The sequence below is a fragment of the Lissotriton helveticus genome, chromosome 6 (assembly GCF_964261635.1).
Source record: "Lissotriton helveticus chromosome 6, aLisHel1.1, whole genome shotgun sequence".
Classification (NCBI taxonomy): domain Eukaryota; kingdom Metazoa; phylum Chordata; class Amphibia; order Caudata; family Salamandridae; genus Lissotriton; species Lissotriton helveticus.
Genome location: NC_136067.1, coordinates 113,313,764 through 113,340,665, shown reverse-complemented (window position 1 = coordinate 113,340,665; position 26,902 = coordinate 113,313,764). Strand labels below are relative to the sequence as shown.

The following is a 26,902-nucleotide window of genomic DNA, read 5'->3' as shown; positions in this document are numbered from 1 at the left end:
TTTGCCAAATGGGTGGGGGTTAGGAAGCTGCTCCTGCGGGAGATAGAGACTGCTGAGTGTCAAAGGCTCCAGATGCTTCGCAGAGGCTGAACAGCTGCTAGTCCCAAACTCCCACTCACTGGTGTCGCAGCGAATTTATCTACTAGACCAGCAAGGGGGGGAAAGGGGAAGAGGAGTGAGAAAGAAGAGACACTCTGTTGCTGGCACCTTGGTCAGATTCTGGAATCTTCTACTGCTTCTCCTGACATCTTTAGTGGGGTGTCTAATGCACACAAAGAGGGGTGGGGGTTTTGAGAACACTACACTGAGAATCCTTTAACATTCAATACTCTACATAGCTTTTATCCTACCAGCTCACTGCAGAGTCTTCGCCTCTCTTCTATATTAAGTAAGTGTGGAGATTGTGGAGATTCTATCTAAAAGAGAAATATCTACATTAATTACATTTTCCCATTCAGCAGAAGGATTCTAGGAATGCTCCACTCAGAACTATCCTACCTGTTGAATCTCCAATATCGACTTTCCATTGTCTTTTGATTCCGCTGAACATATGTACAAGCTGTGCAAGTCTTTGAACATCCGTAGCGCGCAAAAAGGAATCAAGGAAGGAGAGAAAGGAAGGGAAGATAAGGGTAAGCGCAACGAAGGGAGGTTCAGCACAGCAACAGTACCTTTACGTCGTAAAGTCTGAAGTCTTAAGATCTCTGAGGTTACTGAATTGTCTCCAATGTCTCTGACCAGCTTGCGCTGACGCAGGTCTCAGAACTGGCTCAAGCGAACTGCTTACTGCTTCGAAGGTCCACAAACCACCTTCTAATCGATGGATATAATGGTCGGTGGAAAGAGTCTTGAAGGAAGCAAGAGAAATCCCACACAGACTGAATTTCAGGATCTGCTTCCTAACTACTAACCCTGACGAAGTAGGAAAAGTTTGTCAAGGGAATTCCGTACTTCACCAAACGGACCAGGAACTCACTCTGACGCTTCTCACTGGAACTACTAGATAAAAGAGGCTTCTTTTATCTTCCGACTGAAACTACTCTGAAATACAAATTCCGTTTCCTCCCGCTATGAAAACAAACGCGGAGGAACAGACACAGACTTCTCCTCAGGGAACGTTCAAAATTGAAGTGCGCAGCTCGCCAGGCTCGCGCGCCCCACATCAACTAAACCGCCTAGCCAAGCAACTACTGACAGCTACCTGGCGACTTTGGCGGCCATCTTAGGAAGGACGTTAAATTTACAGATACTGCCATACGTTGACAGTTCTAGGTTTGATCAGGAATCGAGAGTGCCTAACCCTTCTAGAACTACCAACTGCAGCCACGACATGCCTCCTGACACTGAGCTGGCCCTACGTGAGGCTGAGAGCGCTCATTCTGCTGGCACTGGATCGAGCGCCGATGTGCTGGCCCATAAGGAGGTGGTGGCTGGGGGTGTGGAGCAGCTCCGCTGCTTTGATTATATGGCGTTCGTGGCCCGCGCGCACGCGAAGCACGACAGGGTAGGCACCTTGCTGGCTTGGCTTGCGGACCCTGCACCCCGGTGCGTGCCTATTCTGGCGCTGGCCTACCCTGCTGGTCGGGTGGAGTACGAGCAGCAGCAGATCAACGAGCTGTTTAGTTCCTTTTACGGGGACCTTTACACCAGTCGCCTACGCGCTGATGGGCGGGGGCCCTGGACCTTCTTGGAGGGTTTGGAGCTCCCTAGAATAGAGGAGGAAGAGGAAACAGAGGCCCTGAAGCAGGAGATCACGTTGGCGGAGATCCGCTGCGCGATTAAGCAACTGGCGCGCAATAAAACCCCTGGGAGCGATGGATTGCCCGTTGAATTTTATTCAGCGTATGTGGACTTGTTGTCTCCAAGATTATTGATGATGTGTCGGGAGGCTCGGAGGACAGGGAGATTGCCAGGGTCGACTAGGGAGGCCATTATTGTGCCGCTTTTAAAGCCGGGGAAGACGTCAGTTGACCCTGCGTCGTATAGGCCGCTTTCCATGCTTACCACGGACTATAAAATACTGAGCCGGGTGCTTGCCACTAGGCTCCTCCCTTTGATGACACGGTTGGTACACACTGACCAAGCGGGCTTTATTCAAACGCGCAGTACCGCCAGTAGCGTCCGCAGATTATTAGGGATCCTGGATGAGGGGTGCGAGGGGAGGGAGAGCGCAGTGGTCCTCTCGGTCGATATCGCTAAGGCGTTTGATAGCCTGGAGTGGCCTTATTTGTTCTCAGCGATGGAAGCGTTTGGGCTTGGAGCTGACTATATTAGCTGGACTAAAATATTGTACTCGACGGCTACGGCTAGGGTTCGGGTGGAGAGGACTGTCTCTTCCTCCTGTTTGGTAGGGCGGGGCACTAGGCAGGGCTGCCCGCTCTCCCCATTGTTGTTTGCTATCGCGATAGAGCCACTAGCTGCACGCGCGAGGACGGGAGCTGCGTACCGGGGCCTGTGGATCAGGAGCCGTGAACATCACATTTCGCTTTATGCGGAGGACCTTCTTATGTTTTTGGAGGATGCCGGCGACGCCCTGAATGGGGCACGAAACCTTCTGGAGCAATTTGGGGACGTCTCCGGTCTGCGGGTTAACTGGGCTAAGACCTGCGTTTTCCCAGTCTCCCGAGACTTTAGCCCGCCGACGTTGCCGGTGGACCTGGAATGGGAACCACGGTGTCTCCCTTATTTGGGAACGCGTGTGTATCATACACAGGCGGATATCTTTGACGGCAACATTGAGAGAGCGATGAATGGCTTGAGAGGCAGCATGAGGTTCTGGGGGTCTCTACCTCTGTCGGTTATGGGACGGGTCTCGCTTCTGAAGATGGTGGCACTCCCTCGCTTCCTGTATTTCTTTAGGACATTACCAATACGTATACCGGTAGCATTTTTCCGGCAGCTTCGGTCGGCAATGAGTAGCTTTATTTGGGGGACGAGTCGACTTAGAGTGGCCTTGGACACGCTAATGAGATCGCGTGAGGAGGGGGGGGGGCTTAGCTGCTCCGGATTTTGAATTATATTATTTGGCTGCACAGTTCCAGGTCCTCACCCAAGCGGTGGCATTGGAGTTTCGGGGACCGGTTGGGGAGGCCTTGCCTGACGTGCAGAGGCACGTCTTGTCTTTTGTTATATTGCAGCAGAAATTGAGACTGGCTGACTTGTCCATGGTGGAGAGTACCCTGCGCTATTGCTGAAAGCGGTACCACAACCGGATGGGCGTGCAGCGGACATATGCGCCTGAAATACCGTTGGGCGTGTGCACAGCGCTGCCGCACGGCGGGGACTGGTCTGGCCTGGCAGACTGGGAGGAGCTGGGCCTACAGATGGTGGGTGATTTGTATGTGGATGGGGCATTATTGCCCTATAGTACGCTACAGGAATCTTTTGGACTTCCTCGTGGGCATTTCCTGTTTCATGCGGCATTGAGTGCCGCTCTACAGAAACATTGGGGTGTTGGCCTATCTGAACCCCCGGTAAACGGAGCATGCCAATACGTGACGATGGCAGCAGGCACGTATAAGGCGATCACATGCTTGTATAAACGAATGGCGGGAGACGGACTTGCCCCGTTGCAGAAACTACGTGGGCAATGGGCGACGGATCTAGGGAAAGAGGTTCCGGGCGCTTCCTGGATGCAGATCCTTAGTAGGGCATGGAAGGGCACTCGGAATGCCAGGTTTCAGTTAATTTAATCAGTATTTCCGCGTTACCACAGCAAGCTGTCCCCGATGCCGAGTTAAAGGGGTGGATTTGGTCCACATGTTGTGGGCTTTCCCGCAGCTGAGCACGTATTGGGCGGAGGTACTGGAGGCGATGCGCAGGATAATGGAGCGACAGCTCGGAAGTGACGTGAGGGGTGTGCCTTCTGCACTGGTTCCCGCATACTAGTAAAAACAAGATAAGTAGCAAATTCCTGGACTTAGGGCTCATTCTGGCCAAGAGGGAGATAACATCACACTGGAAGGCGGCAGTGGGCCCTAGTTACGTTAGGTGGAGGGCTGCACTATTGTTGTGGGCGGGTAGCGAGAGTTCCTAAAGATGCAACAGGCGCATGGATCCCATAATGATAGAGCGTTGGATGCGGCACGAGAGTGTGAGGCCCTGGTGGCTGAACTCCGGATGCTAGACACAGAAGTAGATTCGGTTTCTGGAGAATCAGCAGGGGAGGAGCGGGTTTAGATGACATGGCTGGCACTGTGAGGAAACGGGGTGGGGGGATCCCCTTGACATACCAGGTGATCGGTACAATTAGTATAGAGGAGTTGAGGACCCATTTCACTATCGCACATTTGAGCAGCAAGATTGCAACACATTTTCCTACTGACGGAGTGGCAACAGCAAGGGTGGGGGGAAGGGAGGTTGGGGTTTGTTTTGGAACGCGACAGGATCTTGACTGGGGTGGTTGAGCCTGGGCTCTAGTCGAAAGTTAATGATGGTGGATCAGGCGGTGTGGCCTTAGAGGCAGAAGAATGTTATTTTATTATATTGGCCATCTTTCGAATGTCACCTTTGAGCGCATTGTGGATGGTTTGTTTTATGTATGAGTCTGTTCGATGTTTAAAACAATAAAAAAACATTTTTTTTAAATAAAATAAAACCAAACAGATTTACCATCGGCTGACCATTATGCTCGGTAATTTCAGGGAGAAATTAAAATACTCTTTGACCCTCATTGCCCAATACACTCAACAATAATAATGCCCTTTTGCTGGAAGGGTGAAACTCTTGGCCATCAAGCACTTCAATGTAATTGGCAAACATTATAATCCAATTCTTCCATGGAACTGGAGGCGAGCCTGTTTGGGATAAAAAGTAGGTGCTATAGAGACATGGGTCAATGTAATACCTGCAGAAGCTGCACTAAGTAGGCTCTCGGAAACTTCTCCCATAGTAATAGTTCACAAAGATATGCAGGAGAATTTGAGAAATGACACGCAGCAGGTGTGTGTGTGTGTGTCACCGTGAAGAAAATGGCAAACAACGAGTGTGTGTGTGGAGGAGTAGACAAGTAAATAATTAGTGTGTCAAAGTGAAATAAATCGCAAGCAGAGAGTGTGTGTCACTGAGGAGACACACAAACTTATTAATGGTAGAAAAACATGAGTGACGTGTAATGACAACTTAAATGAGGGAGAATAAGGTGTGTGTGTGTCACAGAGAAGGAGGTTGCACGCAAAGTGTGAGTGTCACCACGCTGAATATCACCTGACAACTGAAGAGTGTGATCCAGCGGCGACTTCTATCCTGCAGAATGCTGTTCGTTGCTGCGCAGACTCTCCAGCGATGAATGCAGGCTGATGGGTGCAGTGTATGTTTCCTCTCACAAGATGAAGGTACCGGTGGCAGCTGGACTGCTAACTTTTGCCAAAAGCAGAGCAGCCCGACGCGTCATTGGGAGATAAAGTGACACACCGTTTGAGGCTGCAGGCAGGAGTTGTGTGGCTCGCCGGGGTAAACGGATGTAATTAATGACTATACAAAGGATCGTGGGCTGCGCACTGCAGCCGGCCAGCTCTCTGTCAGAAATGTTCTCCACGCGGGAAATGCGTGGTTCCACTGTGAGTCGAGGCGCCGACGGTGATGACTGGCATGATCGTCGCCAAAATGAAGTCAACAGCTAGTGCATGGTAAGTGACTTAAACAACTTCCATTTATTAGTTAGGTCACACAGCTCCGTCGGCACAACCCGATCCCAAACCAGCCAGTAGTCAACTGCTCAGCGTGGAACCCTTATTCAAATATAAGACACGTGGAATTTGACAGACCTTGGATTCCACAAGAGGAACAACAAGCATTGAAAATGCAACAGGTCTCGCCTTTGGTTAAGTTAAAGCCATTTGCTTTGCTAATGGTATTGTATAGCAAAGCAAATGGCTTTAACTTAATAAAAGGCAATGTACACGTGTCTACAGTATTAAGGTTAAAATAGCAGAAAATTGCTTAAGTGGGGCTCAGTGCCCAGTAAACATTTAATGGGGGATCCCTAGAACTTAGTTTAAGAAGCGCTGCTATAGATAAGATTTAGCTACCACGTGCATGAGACGAAAGCAAAGCAGTCGTGGGCCAATGCTCATTTCCTTAAATTGGAGATTGTAAAACGTACCAGAAAGGATGTTTAGTTTTGGTAACTGCCCACTAAAAGCACAACCACACTACAACGCACCTACTGCCCAACTCAGAGGCATTCTCGTTAACGACAAAGTGAAAGGAGGCTGAATAAAAACTAGACACCACTGGTGCACAATATACATACGTTGCTTAGGGGTCAGTAGACAAATACAACGAAGGCTAGAGCAAAGTTAACACAACAAAACGTAGTATCAAGTGCAAGTGTCGGGTAAACATACGTTTACGTGGAGGCAGACTTACATGCAGGCCGTCGTGGGTAACTCAAGATGTTGCACACCAGACAACAACAGGCGCCCAACTTATTGTAATGCCCAATCAAGAACAAAGATACCCCACGTTGTAAACATTAAAAGTGCTCCATAAACCACACAAATACCACTTAATGTCAAATGGGCAGACAATAAAATGCAGTGTCTGCTGAAGTACTGTTTACACTACAATTTGTACTAAATTAAACAAGCATTTGCAATGCAATAGGTCTCATATCTTCCGGAGTTTGAGCTATTGGCATTGTAAATGAAAATGCCTTTTATTTATGTCTTGTTTTTAAAACAGATCAATAAAAGGCATTGTCATTAACAATGCCAATAGCTTAAACTGCCGCAAATGCGAGACCTATTGCATTCCAATGCCAGAGCCCATGCTATAAAAAAAGTTGAGAGCATGTCGAAAATACTGTTTGGAGACTGTAATTAAAGCCTCCGGAGTAGTGTGCTACTTGCCCAAAAAAGGAAGCGCTTCAAAGCCCCATCAGGGGTAACAAGCGCTATATAAATGCAAACCTTTTCCCTCTTCTATTCTATCCTTCTGAATCCAAATAACTGACTAACCTATCCACCACTCAAATTACTTTCATATTTCACTATACTAACTCAACATTAATCATTTACGGGTTCTGGAGTAGCGTGCCACTTGCTAAAAAAAGCGATTTGACACCTTGTGGGTAGTAAGCGCTATATAAATGCAAATACAATACAATACAGGCTCTGCTGACTTAATTACCTGTGCGCTCTGGTCCATGTACCATGGATGTGAGGCCTTACTGAAACACCCTTCGCTCACTGCTCTCTAGTGACTCACGTTTCAGGATTAGCATATTCCTGTATTTTCATCCAGCCTGACAAAAGTATCTTAATTAAAGGTTCCAATTTGACTAGGATTGCATTATCAGACAGCGTGACAATACAGAGCGTCGTGCCTCACTGAGTTTTTCCAAGCGCTGTAAATTTAGAGTGGTAGCATTATCCAGGTTCATGATTCTTAATTTACAGACATCTGAAAGACATAAGGATAAGTGAGCCTCACAAGGATTCAGGCTCATGAGCTGAAGGTCACTGATGTACCACTGAGCACTTTATTTTATAAGTAGATTTAATAACACTTTGTTCTAAAAACTTGATTCTTTTGTATTTTTTTATCTTGACTATTCCTGGGTTGTTGTTTTTTCCCCGTGGCATACATGTTCATTCAGTCATTGTATACTCAAGTCAACTGTATGTTTTATTCGTAAAAAAGAAAAAAAAGTTTCTAAAATATATCTTACAAGCCTTAGGGATATAATAAACAATAGATTGTAATCTGCGTTGCTGAACTTTTAACATTTAGGCCTTGGTTTCGATTAAATTGTTATTTTGCATCCACCTCTGAAGAATGGACGGCTGGTTAGGCCCAGCAGGATGAAAAACAGAATTCAGTATTCAAGAGGGCTTGCATTAAAGTATTTTGCCGCCCAGAAGTCATGGCTATGGAACAGAAACCTGGTTCCCTGCCAGACAAAGAGGCCTAACCCTCCCGCAGTGATCACTCCTCCCAAGAGATAGCACTATCAGCAGGCAAAACTGCATCAATGCAGGTACTAGAATTGCACACCAGGCGTCGATAACACCTTGCGCTATGGATGGAAATCCGGGTGAGGCACCTTCCTATTCATACCGCACTGGGGGTTAGATAGCTATAATTTGCCACGACGCAGCCAATAGGTGTGGTATCGAATCTGTGACACGTCTTTCAGGCTAGTTAGTGCGGCTTTTGCATCACTTCCCACGGCTATCTCACTCTCCTATGTAGAGCGGCTTTGGCTATCCCTGTACCCACGCCGTAGTTGTGGGTGCGAAAGGAGGGTGCTGACGACAATCCTTTCGTGGAGCATTAATGAGGGACTCCCCTATACAGGCTTGGGTGAGGACATGTTCCATTAGGCCGCTACTGCATGTGCCCTCACAAAGAAAGTGCAGTACCAGGGACGGTTAGTGCAGGGGGTGGCTCAGTCAGGCAGTGAGCGTGGGTGCTCTGTCTTCCCCCAGGGAAGGACGAGCAGGGAACAGGATCTCGCCCACCACTGCACATTCTTCTTGATCTAGAACGAAATGTCTATAGCACTGGGCCCTTTGGGAGATGCAGAGCGCTCATCCTCAGTTTGAGGGATGGCAGCTGGGGAGCAAAGGGTGCCAGCAGTCTGCAGCTTTATTAGTTCCAGGACCCGGCGATGGTGCAAGTCAGCTGCTTGGTGCTACTCTGGGACCTCGGTGTAGCGAGAATACATGCATAACTAAATCAGCAGTTGGGGTAAGAAAGCAACCCTTCTCACCACAAAGTGAATCTGAGCCATTCCCTCGTTTAGGAGGTCAGGCTCGCCTTTTTGAAATGATGCCCGCACAACCAGTCGAGTAGAAGCACACATGAACCCCAGACCCAATTTTCCCAAAAACGGCACCGCATGCCCAAGCTTACCTGAGATGCGGGAATTAATGCAGTTTCCCGTTGCCAGCAAATGTGCGCAAACCCCTGGAAAACAGAGACCGAGTACGCGCCATCATGCACCATTGCACCCTCACGGCATTCCGATGGAGCCGCAGTACAATGACGTCACTTCCGGCGCTACCGGATGTGCGTTGAGTTTCTGAGAGTCCACCTACGATTTATTCAGGTATACCTGCTTAAAAGTGAGTGGGAAGCAGAGAATGGAATTTGGAAAATAATACATTTAGGCTATTTCTAGTTGTGTAGTGACGGGGCTAATTAGCTGAGCGACAAGACCTGCTCTTTTAATTGCAAGGACCCGGGTTCGAGTCCCAGCGCCGCACTTGTGCTGTTTGTCGCTCAAAAAACAGATAGGACTGTTTAATTCTTTAAAAAAAAATACCTGTGACCTTTTATGCTTTCCTTCTCCCATAAGGCACAATGAAAGCTAGAGACTAGCGTTTCTAGCTTGTAAGTACCCCAATGGGCCTTGATAATTCTTTAACAGGTCGCATTGCGTTTCATTTAAGGGGTTAGATTGGGCAGCAGTATCCAGGTCGCCGGGGCGTTCACTTTCATGCAATAAAACCAGCATAGTCTTTCCACTTTTAGGTGTATGACATTTCATTTGCAACCATTGGCACGGAGTACATTTTTTGCTACTCATGCATCGCTACTGCCCTTTTTGTTGATTAAAAATCGCAAAGCAATATTTCACATTAGTAAAAATTCACAACCAAAATACATCACAATTTAAAAGATAAAATCAGCGCATTTAGGGCTGATGTAGTAATTATATTGTAAGTAAACAGGGCCTCATCAGGAGAAAATTAATGACGTCTGATCAGCACGATGTTTATCATGTCTCTTGCCAACAGTGTTTGTGTTCCGCATTCGGAGAACATTGGTTGTATATTTGGGGGGACGGTCTGTCTTACTTTGTTATCAGTATACTGATTCTTGCCCTATTTACATTTAGAGATAACGTGGGCAACACTATCATGGTTCCAGGTAGTGCCGCCCCGCCTCCTTTTGTAAATGTGTACAATGTTATTTTGAAAAAAAACTACGTTCTGATGAATGCAAATGTACGTTATCCCCCCTCACTCCCACAAATGAAATCCTTCATTCTGAAAAACGGAGTCAACATGTTTCTCATGTAACGTAACTGGTGCTATGTAAAGCGCCCTGATACCCGATTCGGGTCAAGTTCGCGCTGTATAAAACTGCAAAAAAAAACGCAGCACACAGGCCTCATTTCCTCCATTTTAGTTAGCGCGAGGACGGCGGCGTCTGCCAGGCTCCGGGAGGAGGGGGGGGGTTCAAAGGTCACCCGCTGCCGACGGCGACGTCTGTTCCATTAACCAAACTCCGCGCCCCGGGGCTGCGAGCGCGTGCTCCCGCTCCGGCCTTTACGACGCCTCGGAGGCCTAGAATAAGGACGGACATTACAGGGGGAAAATAAACGTTGAATTAGAAGCAGTCAGTCAGAAAGACGGACGGACCGAGCGCCATGGAGCCGCCGCTGCTGCTCACCGCCTGCCTCCTGCTGCTCGGCGGGGCCCGCGCCGACCTCTCCGGTGAGTGTGAGGAAAGAGGGGGGGAAATCTCACCCCTGGGCGGGTGGGGGCGGCGGCAGGCGGGCGGTATGTGTGCTCGTGTGTGTGTGTGTGTCTGCGTGCATGTGCGCTCGTGTGTCTCTCTGTGTGTGTGCTCGTGTGTGTGTGTGCGTGCTAGTGCGAAAAGCTGTGGCTGTGTGTGTGTGTATGCGAGAAGTGCATGAGGCACAAACTGTAGAGGGTCGCGTGTAAAAACTGAAACTGACATGCTGTTTAGTTGACGCGCGCGACCTAATCCCAGTCAAGGAGCTGCGCGTTCACATTGCTTGTCCGCTGTCTGTTCCCCTTGAGCCCTTGAAAGATGAAATGATCACAATAAGTCTCGCAGCGACGGATCGCTTTCGCGATCCGGTTCGCAGTGCGAGACCTAAAAAAGTACAAGCAACCATGAATTATAACACTGCATTTAGAAGTACATAAGAAAACAACCATCGACAAAGACAGTAGATCTCACCAAAGTGAACCATTGGCTTTGTAAATATTTTTAGCCAGGTTGTGAAGCAGGAAGGTTGCTGTGCAGCGTAGCTGAAATTTAGGGAAAACAATGCTATGACGTTGCCAGCACTGGCCACGTCATAGTGTTATTTTCTAGTGGGAGGGGTCTGGCAAGCAACACAACTCAGGAGGGACGCTAAACAATGAATGAGGGGGGAAGAAAGGAACGGTGCAAGCAACACACTGTTGGTCAAGGAGCCAACGGGACATACAACTCAGTGAAGGGGGGGGAACAAGCAACACAACACAGGAGGACCAGGAAGACGGAGCAAGTAACACAACGTGGTGGATGGGCAGGGCAAGTACCAACAAAGGGGCACGAGGGACAGACCAGGCAACACAACACAGTAGAAATGGCAGGCACCAATGCAGGACAGTGGGGGAAGGAGAGAAAGAAACACATACACTTATGGAATGCTGCAATTAAAAGACAACACTAGCTAAGCGGCGATAATTCTATCACTTTATTAGCAAGCTGTCGCTAACTGATGTTAGCGACAGCTTTTAGGTGATAGCGAGTGGTTTGGGTCCCGCTTTGCATGTCAGCGATATTTATCGCTAATGACATGCAACGCCCAACCTGTTAGCGACTGAAAGCAGTTGCTAACGTCGCTAACGCCTATTAGCAAGGCAGGCGTAGCGATGGAAATATTCCCGCTATCGCCAAAACCTAACGCCTGCTCAGACCAGTTCTTATTATTCAAGAAAACAAAGGTCCTGAACTCATACGAATACGGTTAAGAGTAATAAGCATAGACTTAAATAAGAACTATGTTTTCTATCCAATGTCCAGCCGGACAGAGGAAATTTTTATTTTTTAAGATAAACTAAGAATTCAAATGATGAAAGGGAACACAAATCACAAAATGGGCACAAGCCTGTACCAAGTATGGAAGGGGTGAAGACAGTACATGGGGAAAATGACAGGCAAACAGAGTGGAGCGAAAGGATACTTACAAAACAATGCAAATTTTGTGTAAGCTAAACCTAACAGTAACTGCAATAATTAATACAAGAGAGAAAATGCAGTACTGTTAACACAGTCGACGTGACGTTTCGATCCCTATCTCCAATTACATACTGGGATCATCTTCAGGACTATATACATTACTATTGCCTGAGTTTTTGGCCTTCTTTCCAAGGAAGGTGCGGTCCATCGGCATCAGTTACGAAGCCTCATGGAAAAGCGAATGTACCTGAACGGATACATCAAAAGCCTAGGAGGCTTCTTATGAAGGGCAAAATTGTGCGGCAGGACGTCAGTTGGGCGTTCCTGTCGTGTTAAAATAGACCTGTAGACTTTACAGCGTGCCCCGTAAATGTAGACGGTATTCCCTGCAGCCCGTCGCTGGTGTCCCATTGAGGACCAACAACCACCCGGATTGCTTTATTTAGCAGCCGAGCCGTGCAGCCCACCACCCAGGCTTCCAACATCTACATTTACGGGGCACGCTGTAAAGTCTACAGGTCTATTTTAACACGACAGGAACGCTCAACTGACGTCCTGCCGCACAATTTTTCCCTACTGAAGAGAAAGGAATTTCGAAACACATGTATAGGGATACGGGCACTGGCCATGAAATTTGACAAATCAGCAACTTTGAAAACTACATTTACCATGATGCAAAAGGTAATTTCGTTGTGCATGTCCGCGGCGTGCCCCACCCCCCTTGACTGTTGAAAAGGCTCCCACGAGCCGTGAGCTGACGAGCTCAGGGGTGCGCGACGCATGCTGAGAATGGTAATAATCCTGATAAGACGACGGCAGCATGCACAAGAACCTATGAACTTTTTCCCTACTGAAGAGAAAGGAATTTCGAAACACGTGTATAGGGATACGGGCACTGGCCATGAAATTTGACAAATCAGCAACTTTGAAAACTACATTTACCATGATGCAAAAGGTAATTCCGTTGTGCATGTCCGTGGCGTTCCCCACCCCCCTTGACATTCGCTTTTCCATGAGGCTTCGTAACTGATGCCGATGGACCGCACCTTCCTTGGAAAGAAGGCCAAAAACTCAGGCAATAGTAATGTATATAGTCCTGAAGATGATCCCAGTATATAATTGGAGATAGGGATCGAAACGTCACGTCGACTGTGTTAACAGTACTGCATTTTCTCTCTTGTATTAATTATTGCAGTTACTGTTAGGTTTAGCTTACACAAGATTTGCATTGTTTTGTAAGCATCCTTTCGCTCCACTCTGTTTGCCTGTCATTTTCCCCATGTACTGTCTTCACCCCTTCCATACTTGGTACAGGCTTGTGCCCAGTTTGTGATTTGTGTTCCCTTTCATCATTTGAATTCTTAGTTTATCTTGAAAAATAAAAATTTCCTCTGTCCGGCTGGACATTGGATAGAAAACATGGTTCTTATTTAAGTCCATGCTTATTACTCTTAACCGTATTCGTATGAGTTCAGGACCTTTGTTTTCTTGAATAATCATTACTACCCGAGGTCCTCAAACTACCTAAACGGGTCCCCTTGTTGTTTATAACACAACACACAGACCAGTTCTTAGCCATGTTATCCAATGGGAGGTGGATAACATGGCTAAGAGCATTTCGTAGCTAATGCGTGAATATCGCTGTATTCTCAGCGATATTCACGCATTTCGCCGCTATTGCTGGATATTTTTGCACAATGGAGAAAAACGTTGCTAATAGCATGTTTTCTCCGCTAACATATCCAGCGATAGGCAGCAATACAAAATTTGTCGCTAAACCTATTTAGCGATAATTATCGCTACTTGTTGGTAATATGCCCCTCAATGTATGGCAAGCAGCAGCAGATGAGCTGTATCAGGCCAGACCTAAATAACCCTTTCACAATGTGCAAAGCTTATGATCATAGCAACTAGAAGTCAGATTAAAATTTCTGATTTTAGAAAAAACAGACTAGATCCCGGAAGGCAATGGGCGGGAGGGAAGCTGAAACTAACAAGCATTGGAAAAGCCAATAGGTTTCACCTAAGCGAGATCTATTGTGTTTGTCAATGTTTTATAGCCATGTTGCACAGCAATGTGTGCTGCTGTGCAACATGGCTTAAAGTAAAGAAAAAAGGTGCTTTGACGCAGCAAGTACTCTTTCGCTTTACTTTAAGCCATGCTGCATAGCAGCATACCCTGCTGTTTAACATGTCTAAACACCATTGACATACCAATAGATATCAATCCACCTCCACAAACGCCCCTGAAAGGCATGCTCACTTGTTTAAGTTAATCCTCAGGTGAAAAATACACCATTAAAGGTAAAGAGCGAAAGAAGGGCAGAAGAACACAGCATTAACAAACAAACTCACAATTAAGCACACAAAGCCTCTCCCTGGAGAACAAAAGAACCACAAAATCCAAAAGCAGACCTCCTTGCAAGGATGGGAAACAAATTGCTTGATATAGAGAGCAAAAAGTAGGATCAATCGGTTGTGAAGAAATCTCAAAAGATCGCCAATGGACCCAATAATAATATGCAAATTAAGAGAGACAAGAGGAAACCTAATAGTGGAAATGAGGAACATACAAAGGGACAAAACTATTTTATGATATTGTATAATATCAGGTCAAACAACTCTGCGAACTTCTGGAGAACTATAAATGGAGTGGGCAGACCTCTACCAAATGTCACCTCCTCTAACATCTCAGAGCAAACTTGGTATCATTTCCTGCATAATCATTTTAACCCATTGGCCCAATCGGACTGGCTCCCTTTACAGCAGGAGGGCCTGGAAGTCACTCTATTCAAGGAACCGGTCATCAAGAGCAGTGATCAGGAAGCATCCTGGTGCCCCATTACTAACGTTTTAGTCCAGAAACAAATTGGGAAGGATCTCAGAGAGGGGGGGCCAAGCGGAATACCACCAGCTATTATCAAGAAGGATCCAATTTTTTGGGCCACTCAGCTGACCACGCTCTTACTGACCATACTGCCGCAGAGTTGTATTCCTCTGTCATGGCGTGGCTCAATACTTTTTTTTTTTTTTTTTTTTTCAAAAACCTTTATTTAAGCAAGCATAGAAAAATACAAGAATGGGCCTACAACCTCACGGGCTGGCCGCTAATAATAAGGCACAAATCAGAAGTGTACACCCGTGGTCAGGCACACATCCAGCACAAAGCATTACTCCCAACATGTCACAGAGCATATTGAATTTTTATTTATACAAAAAGAAAAACAAACACTAAAAAGGCGAATGCACGGTAATCAAGGTCAGCCCAAAGAACGGAGGGGATGGTCTACAGTCAGGAGAACCTACCAAGAGCCCAGAGGCTCCAACAAGGTCGGGGGGGGGAGCAGCGGGGAGAATCGGAAATTCAAAAAACAGTATGAAAGGGTTCCGGGAACGCTCGTCTAGGGAGATAGGACAACATCAGTAGTGCCCACAAGGGGAGGTGTGCAGATATCTCCACGATATTCATTCCACTGGCCCCAAATCCTCGTCCACGCCCTGGGTCTGCCCCTGGCCACATAAACAGTCTTCTCCCGAAACATGGACCAGTCCATGTTGTCCTCCCATTTCGAGACCTCAGGGGGCCTGGATGCGCCCCAGAGTTGCGCAATATCACGTTTCGCAATCATGTAGCCCAAGGTAGCCCACCTGGTCTGGGCCACAGAGTAGTCAGTGGGCTCCCACACATTCAACAGACATCGTCGAGGCTCAGGCCGCAGGGCAACACCAGTCACATCAGTCATCACCTCAAGCACAGCAGTCCAGTAAGCCACCACAACCAGGCATTCCCAAAGGATGTGTAAAAAAGTAGCACTCAACCCACAACCACGCTTGCATAACCCATCCAAGGAAAAGCCCATCGTTACCAGACGCGGACCAGTGACATACACTCGATGAAGGATTTTAAGTTGAACCAAACGGAGACGGGCAGGAATGGCTACCTCCTTGGGAGAAGAGAGTGCCGACTGCCAATCCTCGTCGTCCAGTTCCAACCCATCGCCGACCCAAGCCTCCCGAAGTCGGACCAATAAGTCCGTCCGATTATTGATCAGCTTCTTATAGATCAGGGAAATAGTGCTATCAGGCAGGTGCCCATCAAGGACACGATCTTCGAGGGGGGAAGACTCGGGCAGGGCCATATCAGGAGTCAAGACTGAGGCGAGGGCGTGCCGGACCTGCAGATAACGAAAAAATTCCCTACCATTCAAACCATATTCCTCCTGGAGGGCCTGGAACGATTTCACACTACCCTTCGAACATACATCACCCACCTTACTTATACCAATCATATCCCAGCGGTCGAAGCCCCTAGTAGACCAGAGACACCCCAAACGTTCCGAGGCATAAAGCGGCGTCGCCAGCGTCATTCGATCTTCCCATCCCACACTCACATTCGCGGCTCGCCACACAGTTACTGCACTCCTGGACGGGCCCACAAGATGGCGCCCGGCTGATCGGGAATAAAGCGCTCTATTAAAGTCCCCACCCGGCAGCTGGAGTCTATCCATCTCGAATGCAGGATTTCGACCCGGTGAAAACATCACGTGATTAATAGCAGACAGCTGGGAAGCCCAATAATATCGCTTGATATCGGGGAGCGCCATGCCCCCGTCGTACCAAGGGATGGTGAGTTTCGCGAGGGCAATACGTGGACGCCCGTCCCAAATCAATTGCCTTTGACGACTCTCGATCTCTCGGAAATAGGTCTTGGGGATAGCGTCATAGGAGTTCTGGAGCGCGTAGAGGAACCGCGGCGTGGCTCAATACTTGCTCTAATATTTAAGGGTGTTGACAAGACAACTGATGGGAACTGCCGCTTGGTAGCACTTATTGATAGCAATGTCAAATAGTTTGCAGGTGTGCTACTAGACATACTGCAGTTTTGGGCCCATACAAACAAGATCAGCCCGCCAAATCAACCTGGGTTCACCAAGTACAGAGGGACTTCTGTGAAGCTGATGGCACTCTCTCTCTCTTAATTGATCAGGGGAATTTAATAGTCAACTTATGTAAAGCGCTCTGATACCCGATTCGGTTCGGGTCAAGTTCGCGCTATATCCGCATTCGACAGGGGCAAGCTCTGGCAGAAATTGTCTCAACTCAACATCTCGGATGGTCTGCTTAGGGCCTTGCAACTGTTGCACAAAGAGATATGGGTCAGAATAAAAATTTGTGATGGGCAACGCCTATCCAGGCAAATCAACACCTTTCAAAGCCTCAAGCAGGGCTGTGTCCTTGCATCTATGCTATTCAATCTGTTCTTATCTGACTTGAGCCCAGATTAGTTAATTCCCATCTGCCCAAACCGGGGGCTTCCAGCTGTCAAATCAGCAGTATGCGGATGACCTAGTCCTTTTAAGTAAAACCAAGGTCGGCCTGCAAAGCCTTTTGGATGCCACCTCAGCTTTCTCAACCAAGAACGGCCTGATCAACAAAAAGAAAACTAAGATCCTCGTGGTCAGCGGCACTAAAACTCAAAGAAATTATGATTTCTGGATCATGAAAGGCTTGAGTAAACCAAAAGTTTCAAGTACCTTGGAGTCCACTTCAATAATAATGGTAGATACAGTGACCAACTGAATGGAATCAGGAAGAAGGGCATTGCACTATCATTTGCCCTTAGGTCTCTTTCTACAAAATTAAAAGACCCTACGCTTATGCCCATTCTTCAGATGGCCCAAGCAAAGATTTCATGTTTAGATAGGAGGCTAGCATTATGCATTAACTTTTATTCGCCACTTCTGAGCAGCACCATTGAAAGCTCTCATGGTATCCAACTTCACAATCACCAAAAGAATCTTCCATCCCATAAATAGCATGCAACCTCCATCTTCCTCCTCTTTTCTTTGCTACTTCTGAGCTCAACTGTTTATTTCCCTCAAGAAGTCTTTGAAGCCAGTCTCTGTGATGACTATTGCCTGTTGGGTGAAATGGATCCTGCAAGAAGCAGGAATCTATAACTCTGCCTTTGGAGCACGTTCCACCAGGGAAGCTAGGGCGTCGCCTAGAGGATATTCTCAGAGCAGCCGATTGGTCTTCGGACTCCACTTTCAAAACATTTCATCCAAACCTATCACTGGCTTGGCTTCACTGGTTATCAACTAGCTTTAAACTAGCATAATATGAGCCTCCGATCCTACCATAGAATATAAAAGTTCATAGCTATCTTGAAGGAAAGTTCCAATGCTATTAAGGACGCGGAGGCGAGGATTATCCCTCCTATTCAACAAGTCAACAAGCAGCTGGCCGCCTTCCTCGAGACGAATGGATCCCTCGACCACTCGCAGTCCGGCTTCCGGGCCAACCACAGCACCGAGACCGCCCTCATCGCTGCCACTGATGACATCCGAGCCCTGCTCGACAACGGGCAAACAGCGGCCCTCATCCTCCTGGACCTTTCCGCGGCTTTCGACACTGTCTGCCACCGCACCCTAGAGCAGCGCCTCAGCAACGTCGGAATCCAAGAGAAGGCACTGGAATGGATCATCTCCTTCCTCGCCGGAAGGACTCAGAGAGTCTGCCTCCCCCCGTTCAGATCAGAAGCCACCGAAGTCATCTGCGGCGTGCCCCAAGGTTCCTCGCTCAGCCCCACCCTCTTCAATGTCTACATGAGCCCCCTTGCGGCCATCGCACGCCAACACAACCTCATCATCTCTTACGCCGACGACACCCAGCTGATCCTCTCCCTCACCAACGACCCCGCCACCGCCAGAGCCAGCCTACACGAGGGGATGAAAGACGTAGCCGTGTGGATGAAGAACAGCCGCTTGAAACTGAACTCAGACAAGACGGGAAGTCCTCATCCTGGGATCTGCTCCCTCCGCCTGGGACGACTCCTGGTGGCCCCCCGCCCTGGGCAGCGCACCCAAACCAACAGACCACGCACGCAACCTGGGCTTCATCCTGACTCCTCCCTCTCCATGACCAGACAAGTCAACGCCGTCTCCTAGTCATGCTTCAACATCCTGCGCATGCTACGTAAGATCTTCCGGTGGATCCCCACCGAGACCAGGAAGACGGTCACCCAGGCCCTCGTCACCAGCCGACTGGACTACGGCAACTCCCTCTACGCCGGAACCACTGCCAGACTTCAGAAGAGACTCCAGCGAATCCAGAACGCCTCAGCAAGACTCATCCTGGACATCCCCCGACACAGCCACATCTCCGGACACCTGAGAGACCTGCACTGGCTCCCGGTCAACAAGAGAATCACGTTCCGACTCTTCACCCACGCACACAAAGCCCTACACAACCAATGCCCAAGATACCTCACCAGCCGCATCAACTTCTACACGCCCACACGCCAGCTTCGTTCAACCAACCACGCCCTCGCCGCCGTCCCCCGCATCCGAAGAGCCACCACAGGAGGAAGATCCTTCTCCTACCTCGCCGCCAAGACGTGGAACTCCCTCCCGACCCACCTACGCCTGACCCAAGACCACCTCGCCTTCAGGGAGCAGCTCAAGACCTGGCTGTTCGAGCAGTAGCGGACCCCCCACCCCAAGCGCCTTGAGACCCTCCGGGTGAGTAGCGCGCTATATAAATGCTGTGATTGATTGATCCTATTCTGATTATCAAATATTACCCTCCCGGTAACCTCAGAAGTCATCAGTGATGGATAAGTATGCTGAGATTGAGGACTAATATTAAATCCCTTTTACAGCTTGTTAAGTAATGTTGATTCCAACTTTCCATATTGATTCATGGGTGGATGAATCTAGTTCATTGTTACTTATCTCAATTGTTACTGATATTGCTAATGTTGTGTAGAACTTACGTATGTGCCATAAATTGAAAATGTATGGATGTCATGTTTTGGATTTTTTCTCCAGGATCAGATCAGAAAAAAAGACTACTGAAGAAAAGCAGAATTTGGGATGTTAAGCTTGAAGAAAGAGGAAGTGCTGTTCCTTGATGTTGCTTAGATGGGATTTACTCTATGGTTATACTGTTGATTTGTTGCAAAGACTCATGGGATTTGTAGTCTTTGAAAAAAAATGTGTTGTTTAAAGCTGCTGAGCGGAATAAATTAAACAATTAGGAATAATCCTCGCCTCCATGTCATTAATAGAATTGAACTTTCCTTCACTATTGCTAAGAAAGTTTACATTCTTCCACCCTACCCTTTCCAGTAACTGGCAATGAATCATGCTGCAGTTTCTTTTCTAGGATTAGCAGGGCTGCAGTAGTTATTAATACAACAGGTACTCATATATGAAGGGAAATACAAACTAGAGCATGCATAGTGAGACAGTGGGTAAGAAAGAAAGAAAGAATGGCATTTTTCACTTTAAATTATGTAACTATATTAAAACGTAAACGACTAAGATTCACATGTATAGTACTTCTAAATGTGCATCTGCTGCTATTCTAAAGCTAGGGAACGAGGTTCGAGTCAGGCAGGAGGATCAAATATCCTGTGATTCATGGCAAATCACTTAATCTTCCCGTTCCTAAAAATAAATGGGTCTGTCTCATTTTTTTTTTTGCGGTTCTATATAGCTCTTACTCAACCCTAAGGCAGTGGTTTCCAAACTGTGCGCCGTGGCTCCCTAGGGAGCCATCAAACCTAGTCAGGGGAGCCGCACACCAAGCACTTTAATGCATTTAATGTTGAGGCTATTGACTTCAGTTAAACTAATTAGATTTAAACGCACAATGCCGATGATTTTTAAGTGACATGCCTAAAGCTGTAAACGTAGTGAAGGCATGTCGAGGGAGGAACTCCATTTTTCACTGGATCCCCAAGTTCCAACACTCCCGAAGTAAGCGGAAGATGCCCGATTTATTTTGTTAGACTTGTTAATAGTTTTTTTTTTCCCAAATACATTTTACATCAATGCAAGTTATCAGGAAAGTATAGTTGTCTGGTCTATTAAACACAATAAGTATTATTAGTATTGACATTTTTACTTGAGCAATAGGTGCTTCCAGTACTCAGGGCCATATTATCAAGCAAGGGCGATACATTATCGCCGCTTTTATCGGCAGGAAAATGCCGCTAAAACGGCAATAATGGGCTTGATATTATGCCCTTGTGAATTCCCATAGAAGCCCATGTTGTGGTGTTAACATTTGCCTATATGGGAATTCACAAGGGCATATTATCAAGCCCATTATCGCCGTTTTAGTGGCAGTTTCATGTCGATAAAAGCGGCGATAATGTATCGCCCTTGCTTGATAATATGGCCCTCATTTCTTTCAGTACACACATATTTCCAGACAGTCCTGCTCTATCCTTGAGCACATGGAAGTAAAACACCATATATGGCATAATGCCAACATTTGGAAGCAAGAAAGAGGGATGTTTTAAAAAAATAAGAGGAATTTATAGGGCGTGCATTGATTTGGAGGCAATTTTAGGAAGGAGACAGCAAACATAAAGCTGTATGTGATTTAAAAAATTGTGAGTCACCCTGAGACAGGTGTGTTGGCACATATTTCATGGATAGAAATGGAAGTGCATGCAAATATTCTTCTAGCGCAGAAACACTTTGGCAATGGGGCCTACATGCATAGGGGTACAATTAAGCACTGTAAGTGGGATAAAAACGTTTCAGAGGGTACTCTAAAAAAGGCATGGGCAAAGGAGTGTAACTAGGACTATTTTATTAGAGACGCCGCCTTAGTAATACGAAACACCCTGCATATATGATTATAGTACCTTCTTCAACTGCATCCCAATTATTTTCAGGGAGAAAAATGCAAGTACTGCCCTGAGGTATTGGAGTATTGACATTAACAACAGTTATATTACACAAGGCCGTATTCATTTTTGGAAGGCACGGTTAGACCGAATGATTTGGCCAGAATCACAGGATGTTGAGCCGACGCCTGGCATCGAACCTTGTCCCCCAGCTCCAATACAAGCTGCTGCAGCCGGGCAGGAACGAGGAACCAGTGAACTTTTCCTAGGTATGGGGGAGAGGGAGCCATTACCGGCTGATTGTCTTCGAAGTTACTCCAGTGGACCCGAGACTTTGATCTCTGAACTATGTACCCCCCGGACTTCTCCTGGCACTCTAATTCATACTCACTGGGTCACTCTCATGGACTTCTTTACGTTTTTTCCTTTGTCCTGGCCGCCATTTTGCTGCTATTCTCGGACGTTTTTCTCTGGACCCTGACCCGCCATCTTGTCCATTCCCTCGTCCTTTCCCCTTTTCCCTCGTTTTCCCCTTGACGATCCTTAAATGTTTCTTCCTTTTTCTAATTTGCCTTTTCTCCATACCCTTGTATCCCTCCCACCCTCCCTTGGTGTTGTGACTGCGTCCCCTCTCTGACCCCACTTAATGGAACTCTGCTCTCCTGGTTTTTAGGGTCTTGACCTGAGAAAATCTACTAATTGTATATATATATATATATATATAGATAGAGAGAGAGAGATAACTCTAAATCACTAGTATATGCAGCAGACCTTTGTACTCTCTACCATTCCTATGTGACTCTTAGAGTATATCCATTCGTATCCCTTCCTTGAATATCTCTTCCTTGAGTGACTTTATAACATGTACATTTGCAATTTTGTTCTGTTTGTATCTTTTATGTAACGCATGTAATTCTAAGTCCTTATGTATCGCAACTGGTTCTTATGTAAAGCGCTCTGACACCTTCGGGTAATGTTTGCGCTATATAAAATCGCATTAAATAAAATAAAATAAATAAATAAATAAATACATACATGTGGCCATAGGGTCAGAGCTGCCGAGTCTGGAACCGGGTAACCAGGTTCATGTCTCAGAGTTGACTCAACATCCTATTTATTTTATTTATTTATGCAATTTTATATAGCGCGGACTTTACCCGAAGGTGTCAGAGCGCTTCACAAAAGGACCAATATTGATACACGAGGAACAAAATACGAAATACAAAATACAAAAACAAACCATAAGTTACATGGAGCAAAGTGAGGCTAGTGAGCAACCAGAATACATGAGGTAGCAATTGGTGCATTAACATAGAAAAGGGGACCCCCTCTGTTTATACTTTAAGGTCAGGGAAAGAGGGGAACATAACAACACTGAAAATAAAGAATTCCCTTCATGACCTAAATACTTCTACTGTTCGAAACACAATTTCCTTATTTTTATCAACAAAGTTTTCTATAAACACAAGGTGACAACATAGTATTTTATCAACAGTTTCTTTAATAAACCCTTTCTTTTTTTGAAAAAAAAATTTGTAACACAATTCTATTTTTTACAGTGATTCCAAGTTACATACAATTTATCTTATCCAAATACATTTACAATTATTTTATCAAAACAAGAGACACAAATCCAATAGATAAAATGAATCCACACAGGGAAAAAGAAAAAATTATTTTCCAACGAAAATCTCACATATCTCTCATCCATACACTTTCAAACATACTGCATTCATCCCTTATTCTGTGTCTGAGGGATCACTGATTGTAGTGTGATCTTCTACGCTAGGTCGACGCGTTTCGGTGGAATGGGACCACCTTCCTCAGGACCTTTAGCAGAACAACCGTTCCTTCCAACCAAATATAAATTCTGTGTGGATATCCCGGTCCAATCTGTGCAGGGAATTCTTGATTTAAATTATTCTTTAAGTCAGAGACAAGCGTTCCCTCAATTCACAAGCAGTGAATCTCAATCAATGTTTAGGGGGCTTCTCTTCAATGAGGGGTTTGTTAGAATTTGGGTCCGTTTCTGAAACGGCGAGGTACGGGACGACAGACTGAGACGATTGGATGGCAGACCTCTAACAAATGGAAGAAAAACAATACAGAAGAACCGCCAATCTACTATCGAATCACATGAGGGATTAATAGCGCCCTACAGTATAAACAGTACATTTACCCACGGTATATACAAGAAATAGACGTTGTTTTAGAATTGCCACGACATATGACTTATTGAGCGTTACTGGAAACTCTTTCAACTGAGCCCTCGCCGTTTCAGAAACGGACCCAAATTCTAACAAACCCCTCATTGAAGAGAAGCCCCCTAAACATTGATTGAGATTCACTGCTTGTGAATTGAGGGAACGCTTGTCTCTGACTTAAAGAATAATTTAAATCAAGAATTCCCTGCACAGATTGGACCGGGATATCCACACAGAATTTATATTTGGTTGGAAGGAACGGTTGTTCTGCTAAAGGTCCTGAGGAAGGTGGTCCCATTCCACCGAAACGCGTCGACCTAGCGTAGAAGATCACACTACAATCAGTGATCCCCAGGACACAGAATAAGGGATGAATGCAGTATGTTTGAAAGTGTATGGATGAGAGATATGTGAGATTTTCGTTGGAAAATAATTTTTTCTTTTTCCCTGTGTGGATTCATTTTATCTATCGGATTTGTGTCTCTTGTTTTGATAAAATAATTGTAAATGTATTTGGATAAGATAAATTGAATGTAACTTGGAATCACTGTAAAAAATAGAATTTTGTTACAAATTTTTTTTTTTCAAAAAAAGAAAGTTTATTAACCCCTTTAGAGCTTGTAAATAAACCTCCCCAGTGCTGCGCTGTCCATTGGAACTAGTGCTGAATGGACGTCCAACGGTCGTGCGCAGCACTGAGGAGGTAGTGGCCGTGACGACCGTTGGCCGACGGCAGCAATTAAGGGGTTAAAGAAACTGTTGATAAAATACTATGTTGTCACCTTGTGTTTATAGAAAACTTTGTTGATAAAAATAAGGAAATTGTGTTTCGAACAGTAGAAGTATTTAGGTCATGAAGGGAATTCTTTATTTTCAGCAATTGGTGCATTACAGGAGAACAAAAAGTGATATGGGTGCAGGTTACAAAAACGTACAAAATACAAGTAGAAGTATAATACTGCAATAAAAGGCAGACACTCCAGCACAAGAACAAACGTTACGTAGGCAATGGTGGCACTTGTGCAAGTATCTAAAACAAACAAAATGTGCGAGGTAGCAAACAGTGTGTTACAAGACAAAATTGAAGTCGTGTGCAAGTTCCAAAAGGGTACCATACACAGGTATTGGGATATTACTAAACAATTAAACTATCAGAACACACTGGGGAGGAGGTACCATAACCCTGGCCAATAGACTTTCCAATAATGGGAGGTCTTCCTTCAGACGGAGGCAAGGGTGTGAGTTAGACTTGGAGGTGTCTTTGGAGGAGGAGAACATTAAGGTCCAGTTTGAAGGCCTGAGAGGAGGAGGTAGTCCGGAGCTGAGGCGAGAGTGAGTTCCAGAGTCTCACTGCGTTGCCTGAAAAGGATTGGGCCATCGATCTTTCCTTCTTGAAAGTGGGGGGTTCAAGCAGAAGATTTTCCGCATTCCGAGATGGTCTAGAGCCTCCGGAGAGTTTCAGTTTATTCGACAGGTAGCGAGGAGAGGAGGAGTGCAAGGCTTTGTGGGTGATACAGGCAGTCTTGTAGATAGCTCTAGCCTCGATGGGAAGCCAACGAAGGGAGGATAGCAGCGGTGTGATGTGGTTGCTTCTTTTAGCCCCATGGATGAAACGGGCTGCTGAGTGTAAGACCGATTTCAGGGGGGACAGGTGGGATTTGGGGAGGCCAGTAAGGAGAGAATTGCAGTAGTCCAGTCTGGAGAGGACCAGCGATTACACCAGTGTTTTAAGGTCATGGTCAGGGAAAAAGCGACGAATTCCCCAAAGAAGTCGCAATTGGTATCGTGCAGACTTTGCAATGGAATTGATGTGAGGGATTAGATTGAGATTGCTGTCGAGTAAAACACCAAGGGATTTTGCGCTTTCAACAATGATATGCTTATTGTTAAGTAGATTCGTCTGATCCATCCATGATTGAACCGGGGAGGAGAAAGTGAGGAGGAGGAATTCAATTTTGGAGGGATTCAGAATCAGTTGATGAATTGACATCCAGTTTTGAATGGAGTCGAGAGTTGAGCTAAGGATAGCGAGATCGTGGGTGGAGGCAACCTTGAGGTAGATTTGAGTGGCACTATCATACAGAGCACATCACATAACCTCTCTTCCTGCCATAAGAAAATAAATATATGGCCTTATGTGACATGCTCATGTAAAGCGTTCATATACTTTCGAGACAAGTTCTTGCTATATACAAATGAAAAATATTTAAGGAGATGGGAATGAAGTTTGTGTGCAATCCTTCACTTTTGAAGAGCTGTTCTTTTTCGTCGTGCATTGAAGGAACTAAGACAGAGACAATACGGACAGGACTGAGTACAACAAGACACGCTCTCTTTCAAGGATCACCGCCCATTGCCGAACCCTTTCACACAGCACAGCAGTCCCCCTGCTAGAACCGGCGCGAGCAGAGCGCATGCGCATTACACATTCTGCCGGGCCCGTTTATGCCAAATCACTGCGCCTAACCTTCTGGGCTTCCGCCCGTTGCAGAAGTGTGGACTTCGGGTCCATGATAACGTTCACCGCCTTCGTGAGGTTTTCGCATTCGTTCTTCACTTCCATGTCCGTCATCTCGGCAGACTTCTAGAAAGGAAAAAATCCCTCCGTAGCAGCCACACTGTGCAACGGTGCATCAGACGGAAACGAGGCTTGAACCGCACAAGTAGCGGACAACATGCCGCATGGGTCCTGTTATTGCTTGGTGATGTTGCGTAATATTGACGTCATTATGTAGCGCCGACTACAAGATATCATAATAGACTACATTTTCCTAGAGCTGTTCCTAGAAAATCTATTTCATTTAGACTCACGAAGGCGAATATTTATTACTCGCAAGAACATACATGCCAACATTTCTGGAGAGCAAAGTGGGAGATTAAAAAAACAAGCATTTGCAATGCAATAGGTCTCGCATTTGTGAGATTTTGTGCAATTGGGATTTCCAATTACAATGCCTTTTATTTATGTGTTGGTTTTTTAAAAAAACAAATAAAAGGAATTGTCATTTACAATACCAACAGTTTAAACTCTCAAAAATGCGAGACGCATTGCATTCCAAATAGGTAGCAAATATTCGTCATAATACATTTCATATGACAAACGCTTTGCTTAAAGGAATTA

At 46.1% G+C, this 26,902-nt stretch overlaps 1 protein-coding gene across 5 annotated transcripts in view; it reads right to left on the bottom strand.

The window, feature by feature from the left end:
• The window catches only part of LOC144762305 (exportin-5-like), a 2,106,094-nt gene extending 2,079,612 nt beyond the window's left edge, over window positions 1-26,482 (bottom strand). For 4 of the 5 annotated variants that reach the window (XM_078647456.1, XM_078647455.1, XM_078647458.1 and 1 more), the window contains exon 1: window positions 26,249-26,472. In XM_078647456.1, coding sequence (XP_078503582.1) covers window positions 26,249-26,353 — 105 coding nt within the window. In that variant the 5' untranslated portion in view covers window positions 26,354-26,472. Of the gene's footprint in view, window positions 1-26,248 lie in introns of all 5 variants that reach the window. The other variant, XM_078647454.1, reaches the window with a different exon arrangement.
• Between the last annotated feature and the right edge of the window lie 420 nt (window positions 26,483-26,902).